This window comes from Oreochromis niloticus, linkage group LG7 (assembly GCF_001858045.2).
Source record: "Oreochromis niloticus isolate F11D_XX linkage group LG7, O_niloticus_UMD_NMBU, whole genome shotgun sequence".
Classification (NCBI taxonomy): Eukaryota; Metazoa; Chordata; class Actinopteri; order Cichliformes; family Cichlidae; genus Oreochromis; species Oreochromis niloticus.
In genome coordinates, this window is record NC_031972.2 from 23,841,948 (window position 1) to 23,850,738 (window position 8,791).

General features: G+C 40.5%; 1 protein-coding gene across 5 annotated transcripts; it reads right to left on the reverse strand.

The window, feature by feature from the left end:
- Positions 1 to 3,033: 3,033 nt before the first annotated feature.
- On the reverse strand, positions 3,034 to 7,536 carry ccdc74b (coiled-coil domain containing 74B). 5 transcript variants are annotated; one of them, XM_013270798.2, is made up of 8 exons: positions 6,817 to 7,536; positions 6,117 to 6,164; positions 5,901 to 6,015; positions 4,951 to 5,146; positions 4,748 to 4,848; positions 4,590 to 4,649; positions 4,226 to 4,384; positions 3,034 to 3,164 (listed from the first exon to the last, which is right to left on the reverse strand). In XM_013270798.2, exons 1-7 carry the CDS (start codon positions 7,253 to 7,255, stop codon positions 4,258 to 4,260), a joined length of 1,086 nt encoding a protein of 361 aa, XP_013126252.1. In that variant the 5' UTR covers positions 7,256 to 7,536; the 3' UTR covers positions 3,034 to 3,164; positions 4,226 to 4,257. The 5 variants fall into 5 exon arrangements, with proteins under 5 accessions (XP_013126252.1, XP_013126251.1, XP_005451391.1 ...); XM_013270797.3 differs by having other exon boundaries at positions 4,590 to 4,646; positions 4,951 to 5,149; positions 6,817 to 7,533; XM_005451334.3 differs by having other exon boundaries at positions 3,034 to 3,131; positions 4,951 to 5,149; positions 6,817 to 7,533.
- Positions 7,537 to 8,791: the final 1,255 nt, after the last annotated feature.

The window sequence follows — 8,791 nt, forward strand, 5'->3', positions numbered from 1 at the left end:
TTGACAGATAGAATAAGCTACAGTTCTGAATAAAAAAAGGTCAGATGTCTGCCGAACAACGTGTTCTTATGTTAGTACTGTGTTTAGTGATTGTCTCGGATGTTTTTGTGTTCTGTGCCTTTAAATCAGTGGTCAGCTCGTGTGTTTTTAATATACTTTTTTAGCCACATAACCGCAGCCCATAGGTACAGTATATTTGCTCAGTCAACAACTAATTCATACCACCAGTAAAAAATTGTACTTATTTCCCTATTTTCATTTCCTTGTGTTATTTAACTTCCCCTTCATTCATTCTCATAATAAGTATTATCTGGCAAAGAACTGTGAAAAATCGATTTGGAGCTCACCCAGAATGACCCAACCCAAAACAGAATATGCTGCGAGAGAGAGAGAGACGGAGAGAAAGAGAGAGAGCGCATTTAAATGCAAGGGGCAGTGTCTCTGAAGAAGAAGAATGCAATCTAAGCGAAAGAATGCATCTGAGAACACAAGCAGAGTGCGGCAAGCCATTCAGCCAAGCAGAACAAGTTTTACTCAGTGATAAAAGCAGGATCTGTAAAGAAGTAGCTCTGTCCCTGTGGTGACTGAGCTTTCAGTGGCCGTGCCTCATGAGGCTACAGCTGGCACAGAACAGCTCTCATCACTGAAACACTGTCTGAATGTTAATAGATTTGCACCCACCGAGACTTAATGGCTAAAGCCTGCCAACTCCCACATTTCCACAAAGATGCAGTGATGCAACTAATTGGAAAGAGAAACAAAAAACAGACTAGTTTACTTAGAATTATGGGTAAAAAGGCTGATATTATATGCACGAACCATACTGGCTTCTAACTAGGGCAACTTTTCATTTAAGAGATTGGCTTTGTGGGATTTTGCAGGGTGAGACATACAGTATCGTTGTCTGACCTGCTGTCTAACCTTGTATGTAGATGCACACTGAAGGTTTCTTCACAAACATCACCATCTAGTGGATGTATGCAAAAGGCAATGCCTGCCATCATCCCATTATCAATAGATTCTGTTGTCTGTCTGTATGGCAGGTTAAGATTAAGCGATACTACAGGTCCAAACGTAATGAAACGTGAATTTTTGACCACCTAAGCAGCAGTTCTACAGTCCTTCAAGTGCTCTCTTAAGTACCAGCTGCTACAAAAACCCACCATACCAAAATGGATAACTTCAGGCCAGCACACACGCAGAAAAGCCTAGAAAAGCTGGTTCTTCAACCCAAAAACCCACCTGTAACTGGTTTTGCAATAGCTTAGAAAACTTTTAGCCTCTGTTAAACTCACATCAACACAGTAACCTTGAATGGATGCTCCCTTTAGCTCAGTCTTGATGCCCTGGAGTCTGAAGATTAAATGCACAGATGACACAACCACCCTTGACCTAATCGGTGGTCGATGAGTTGTTGCACAAGGAACTAGTGAACAAAACCTGTGATCTTGTTCTTTGCACAGGCGCAACAAAAGAAAAGTAATTATGGCTGGAGAGGCCCCCTCTCCACCCAGCTCATTTTTCGGCTGCAGAAGACGCAACCTAAGACACTGCAGAGAGCATCGGCACAGTTTTATTTCAGCCAGTCAGATTGTGTGTAAAGGCCGTTAGTCTGCAAATAAATTCCCCTTCCCCCACTTAAGACTTAACACTTAAGACTTCATAAGAAACTTACACATTTTACAAACCATCTTCTGCTTGTAACCACTTCAACCCCTCACTACCCTTCTGTGCCTTTATCTCTTTCACACAGCGTCTTTCTCCAGCTCTTTTCTTTGTGCATTAAACTTATATTTATTATTTTCATGGTGATGTATCCTGTGAGACAGTGACAGGAATTCCAGTGTAGTGATGCAAACTGCAGTTAATTATAATCTAAATCACGTTTTGAAGAGGATGTTCACATGGTGCAGGATAAGACCTGTGTTGGAAAGGTCAGTTTCTCTGAGACTGTAAATTTTGCTTAAAAAAAGCTTTTTATTTTATTTTAACTTCGAATAAATCATAGATACTAAAGCTGTTGAGCAGAGTTGCAACCTTGCTCTCATGTGCCAGAACACAAACACACAGATTACCTTGACAAATCCTGCCCAGGGTCACACAGACAGGCATTCAGGAACAAGATCATGTTAAGTTTTTACCATATATGATAAAATACCTGTATTCTCTATCCATGCAGTTTCTGGCAGTGGGCGAACCCCCTCCCAGCCTTCACTTTTGAAATACTTAGCCTCTACTATATTTTATTTTAACATCCTACCACGTTCCTGATTGTTGTCACTGGCATTCAGTTCAAAGTTGAGCATGCTTTGATGTGAAGACTAACGACAGACAAGCAGCAGACTGGTAAATATGGCACGAGATGCTGCTGTTAAAGAGTCAGTGCATTTTTAGACCAGTGTAAGGGTTTATATAGATGAGCGACTCACTGTTACAGCCTCCATGGCATGAGTCACCTTTTACCTCTCAGCCTGGTTTCCCAGAATATGCAGTCAGGTTTCTGTAAAGGTAAACCTGTTTACATGCTACTAAATGGACACAAATAGGTAGATATCCATAGATATTCTACATTTCTAGAAATACTTCTAGATTTCTACAGGTACACCAGGTTCACAATAAAGGCTTCAGATAAAGCATTTTCACCCGCTTCATTACTTCCTCATGTTTCAGTTTGTTGTTGCTTTGGTTCAAATGTTTTTAAATGAGCCACTTCCCCATAGCATTTCTAAAACTTTAAGAAGCCACAATTATCTCTTGTTTCTTACAATATCACATTGCATTACCTGTGACAACTTCATGCTCATAGTCTTACCTTAACTTTCTAAACTTTTTTGTTCTCACTAATTATTTTTTCATTCAGTTAGTGAAGAGTTAATACGAGACCACAGCCTAATCTAGTGCAACTGACGACGTTGCTGTAGCCAGGCCTGTCAAGTGGTCAATTCTGCTTTTGGTTATTTTAACTTCCTCGTTTTCAGTGAAGCGTTCATATGACAAGCAGGTTCAATAAAAAGACACGCCACGGCTTGTTTATTTTATTCTGTTCAACTTTATGCAGTGTTTATACTGTAAATACATGTCCAATATAGATGTTATGGATGAATCAGCAACTAAAGGAGCTGGTGAGGGTTCTTCTAAAGAGAAGGAATAAAGGGAAATGTAGCCTGTGAAGCAGAAAATGACTCATAAACCATGTAAACAGGACCGCGGTTGGGCTTAATTAAACACAAGTAATGCTCCACATAAACAAATAAATCAAAGCTTTAAATACATTTCTTAATATATCTAATTATCGCACACTTTGGCACACTTTGGCAAATCTGTAGCGATCAAAACCTAAGTGACATTTCACTTCTCTTAAACTGACAAACCCAGTGTTTGCAGTGGTGTACGACCTGAGAAACCAGTGCTAACATAACAATAGTACATTTATATAAGGTAGGATCACCTGTTGCCTATTTTGTGTCATAATATCTGAAATACAACACTCAGCATGCAAATAACTCTCCACACGATTAGCCCACTAAAAGGAACAGTATCCCGAAGAGTCAGGCGCAAAGGGAAAAATATAAAGGAACAGCATTGTTTTGTGCAGAGGACATTTATGCCCTTTCATCCTTATGCTTGAACACAAAGTGTAAATGCTTAAATACTAATGCTGGACCAGTGAAAATCATTACACTGCTCCTTAGCACACTGAATGACAAAAAAAAAGTGGTTTTATGAAAAAAAGTGTGCTTTTATGCTTGCTTTTTTGTGAAGTGAAAACAAGCCACAAATGTCCTGAAACTCAGTGGTTGAAAAAACAAGCAGAATACATGAATTATTCCCAGTGAAAAGTTGAAATCAGTCCTTCTGCTGTGTGCAAAACTAAAAGATCCAGGCCTTATAGAGCATTATTTGTGTTTTCTGTCCATATTACACATCATTATGAGCAGTAATTGTCAATAAACGTGATGCGTCTGTATTGTTTTGTTTTTTTCCTGAACAGCAGACATTTTGACATGCCGTGACAGGAAGCACACAGGTGTGTTAATGATGGTTGCATTCCACTTAAGGGAGGTGCTGCCGTATAGCATGCTGCTTCACACTGGCAAGGCTTACTTGGGAGAGGTAGTCATCATTGATTAAGTGTTTTGCGATTCCCGCTGCGACCACTCTATCCTGCTCAACTTTATGACATCATAAAACATCATCATCAGAAATGCTTTATTTCATTACATACCACGGAAATATGCTCTGGTATTTGTGTTCCTGTCACTGAACAGCCCTTCTCAAACGGTCTCTCTGCACAGCACGGGACCTCTTCTGTTTTTCTGCAACGTTGGAGCCGAGGCTCTGTTTGAGGGCGGGGAAGACAACCCCAGACTGAGATGGTCCATACCTGGGAAAAGATATGTGGATTTACTCAGGGTGACTAACAAGCTTGGCTTTTTTTTTTCTTTTTGACTCAGAAACCTCGATCTCTCTTGCAAAAGGCAGCTCTGGGCTATTATGCAACCAAGTTTTGTGAAAAGTAGCACAGCAGGGCTTTGAGGAATCTGTTGTGTGCACTGTGACAGAATACAAAATCAGACAAATTTACATACTGTTTTTCTGGGAATGACTGAAGGCCAAGTTTTGGTAATTTGTTTTCTTCTAAAGACCTGCTGAAACACACAAAGAAAAATAGAAACTGTTATCATAATGTTGCTGCTTTGAAGGCTTATGTATGTTGCTGATGATGAAAATGATAACACCACTTCACCGAGTTCCATCTGAAAGGTAGACCTTAGCCATGATGTAGTTTTCTGGGGTGATTTTCTTGCTTGAAACAATGTCTTTGAGCAGTGCCTTCACATGCATGATCTAGATGACACATGATTGTACTTCAAGTAACTATTTTATAAGCCACAACGTACTGAGCTACTAAAACACCGCATAGGTAAGCGTTGTCCTGCAGGCACTTACCTCCTGAGACTGTAAGCTGTTAGCATTATAAAGCTGTCGGATGATGACCTCACACTCCTGAAGTGTGGGGGCCCGCGGGTGATGGGAGGAACTGCTGTGAATTCGGAGAGGCTGCAGTGAAGTGATGAGGCGCCCATTGGCCTCCGTGCCATGGTCCTGCCTGGCTGAATCCAGAATTTCAGTGCATGCTCCAATGCTACTACAAGTCAATGAGATAATGTCAATGAGGGCAATGTACAACCTGTATAAGGCAGTTTAGGTTGAGAATACCTGGTTGTTACCCCACCACCACCCCCCTGACAGACAGGGGACTAGGTTCAATTCAGTGGTCCAGTTTGCTTCCAGCAGGATAATGCATGATGTCTCAAAGCTCAGATCATTTTAAACTGGTTTCTTGAACCTGACTGTGAATTCCTGTATTCAAATGGCCTCCACAGTCACCAGATCAAAAGCCAGTTGAGCACTATAGGGATGTGGTGGAACACGGATTCACATCACAGATGCTTTTATGTCCATATGGACCAAAAATCTCTGAGAAATGTTTTCAGCACCTTGTTGAATCTATACCACTGAGAATCGAAGCAATTCTGAAGGCAAAAGGGATCCAACCTGGTACTAACGGGTCAAAGAGTTTATAGACGTGTAAGAAGGCACACATTCCAGAAATCAAAGGGCTCAGACTGCAGATTAGACCAACAAATAACTAATTACATACAGGCTTTTGCTTCTTAACATGCTTCACGTTCATATCCTCACATGTTGTCCATGTGATTGCTGTTGTTAGTGTTAATTTAACATGCACCATAATACTTGTGTACCTACACCAGTTCCTAATATGAGACATCTGACATCTTGTTTTTCTGTAAAGTGGGCTAAGATAATTTATGAAATATAACCACACTTTGTAAATACTGAGCTAGATAAGTAGCTGAAAAAGGACCACCACTCACCCTAGACCCTGGTCCTGCAAGGGCCTCGTGTCCTGCAGTGGCTCCTCCACATACAGTACTGTATGGGCTTCACTGCCCTGAGTGGGTGGTCTAAAGTCTCGTCGACTGTGTGCAACTCGTAGAAGAAGAAGGATCAGACATTAAGTTTAGGTAGCACATTGAAATTCACCTAAATGAAAACCTTGTAAGTCATTACATGTGCTTGAGACATGTTACCTTTTCTACTTGAGTTATGAGGCTCCATTATCAGCTTATACTTCAACTCTGCAACATCCACAACAACAGAACTTTAATGTACTGTACACTACAGGCGGGCTTAAACCAGTAAGCAACCCACGTGTCAAAACAGGCCTTGCTGCTGCAAGGATGTAACAACGGATGACCCGGGAGTCTCCTGGTGGGTGGTGACATGTCATATGGAACAGCATGCGGCTCGCTTTGCAAAGTGACACCGGATATCTGTCCACCTCCCACTGAGAAACCATTAGAACCAAACCCTGGAGTTGCTATGCGACCACCATACCTAGCCTGACCTTGTCTTGCAAGCACCTTATAAGGAGAAAGGAGTCACTGACGTCACCTCTGTGAATTCTTTGGATAATTATTTGACTTTTGAGCCATGAAATAGGCTGGTTTCTTTATGAATGCCACAACCATGCAAAATTCCCCACAGGGAAAAATTCAGTGCTCTATTTGTCTAACCATCCACTATGAAAAAGTCTCAGAAAGGCCAAATCAGAGCATTAATTAAAGGCATGTGAAAACTTACTTTTGTTTACTTCATTCATTCCACAAAGCATTCTGATTTTACTCTTTTAAAAAGACCTATAGCAGGACTCCTGTTCACTGACTTCTATGCCTTTACAAATAATTAATTTACACATACAAGAGTTATGAATGGATTGCGTTTATTCACCTTTATTCTCCCGTCTGAGGTGCTCTATCTCTGCGTGGAGCTTCTTCAGTGTTTCATTGTGCTGTTCCTGCAGGAACTGGACGTTTCTTTGCAGTGAAGCGACCCGGAGGTCCGTGCTGCCGCTCTGACAGGACATCTCTGCCGCTGCTCTGCCCGCTGGCCTGATAACAGGTAGCGGGAGCAGCTGTTCGGGGTTAGCCGGTAAACGTCGTAGCGAGCAAGGTTTCTCCAGCCGCCCTACTCTGGTCCAGTGCGGCAAATGGCGCACTGGTGGCAGGTTATGACTTGACATCGCTCTCGGCTTTAGTACTTCAGGCCTTCTTTGACTGAAATAGCTCGCTGTTTCACACCTTCCATTGTTTTCCAGTGAAGACAAGTAAGCTAAAGGTGCTCCGACCTGTAACTTATTTCCACGCTCATTTGGCACGCGCTCGTTCATACACAACGTTGCCGTGACAACCAGGATTCCGTTTTTTTTCTTTTTAGCCCTGACGTCGATCTTTCAGGTCAGCTGCGCATCCTTTCTCTTATCCTATTTCCTTTTCTAATATATTTTAACTAATTTCAACTTGTTTTTGCTCAAACTGAATGTAGAAGTCTTACATAATATTCAAAGACTGTTGTAAAAAAATTTACTTAAAAAAACTTGGTGTTTTGCTATTATGTATCCCCCAATGATTTGTTTTCGGTTTTCTTGTACTTTAAATGGCAGTTTATGTTAATGTCGCTCCTTGCTATAAATAAAATTTGTTTTGTTTTTTTAAAATAGAAGCTCCGTCTCATTGGCTACAACGCTTGGCCAACGCCAGATCTTACGTCAAACCGGAAGTTTAAAAACATTTAAAATTCGCTGTTTAGTTGTCTTTACATAAAAATCTACCTAAAAGTTTAGACTGACATTTTTGTGTTTGGCATGTGTCCTTGCCGATTTTCTTTGCCTTACCATTTTATATTTATATTGTATATTTACACATCTGCCCATCATACATGTGTCAAAACCCACTATATTGTTTGCTATGTTTATTTATAAATATCATTGAGTTGCATTGCCTTAAGGCTGTTTCCTTTACAAAACTTTGTTCAACTATTAATAAACAAATGGTAACTTTTCTGTGGTTGTCATCGTCTCATACACCCCACCACCACAGTTTTTGAAAGCCTGATTGAGTTCAAGATAAAATTAGTTCTTTTATAATTTAACCACTTGCAAGTTTTAAGAGTGTATATGATTCTGAGCCAAAGATGAAAAATCACATGTATTTAGTTCCAATGGAAAGAAGGAGTGATAGGTATCCGGGGCATCATCAAACCCAAATTCATGATCGTGTAGTGCATCATGTTCTAAAGTTTTAGGCGAATATTAAACCAGATATTACTAACTTTAAGTTAGGTCTGTTTAGAAGAGCCTACCCATGTTTTTCTTCCTGCTAAACGCCCTTAAAAGTGAGTTAAATTTTAACAAAGGTGATTCTCAAGCTTTTTATTTATTTTTATTTTAACTGAGAGCACTAACAGATGACTGAGGCCTGCAAAGGAAAAGGGCACCATCATGCATTTCTGGTGTAGCACCAGTTTCTGTTGAGAGGATTGTGGTTTATGATGCTTTACGTCACTGCGTTTGTGGTTTATAGACTCAACTACTAGTGAGGTGGCTGTTTTCATTTCCGTAAACCTGCAGTAGCTGTCATTGTAGAGCTGGTTAATTCTGCTGTTATCGCTACAACGGAAGCATTGAAATAAAAGTGAGATGTTCCCATGGTTTTATTCTGTGTTGTTAAATTATAGCAAAATAGAAAAATAAGGCTTTTTTTTTTGTCCCTTTCATGCTTAAAGGTTGCATAAGATGCTATCGAGGGACGCTCATTGAGAAATATAGGTCAAAAGCCACAGAGTCCCTCTTGCACTGCCAGCCTCTTAAACACAGGGGGTCTTCCAATAAAAGCAGTCTTGAAAAGCAAGTAAAGAATGCCAAATT

Coding starts and splice junctions, on each gene's coding strand:
- ccdc74b (XM_005451334.3), bottom strand. CDS start 7,255: ATGAACGAGCGCGTGCCAAATGAGCGTGGAAATAAGTTACAGGTCGGA. Junction 6,016..6,116: donor TCATAACTCAAGTAGAAAAG/GTAACATGTCTC, acceptor TTCTTCTACGAG/TTGCACACAGTCGACGAGAC. Junction 4,650..4,747: donor TACCTTTCAGATGGAACTCG/GTGAAGTGGTGT, acceptor TGTGTGTTTCAG/CAGGTCTTTAGAAGAAAACA.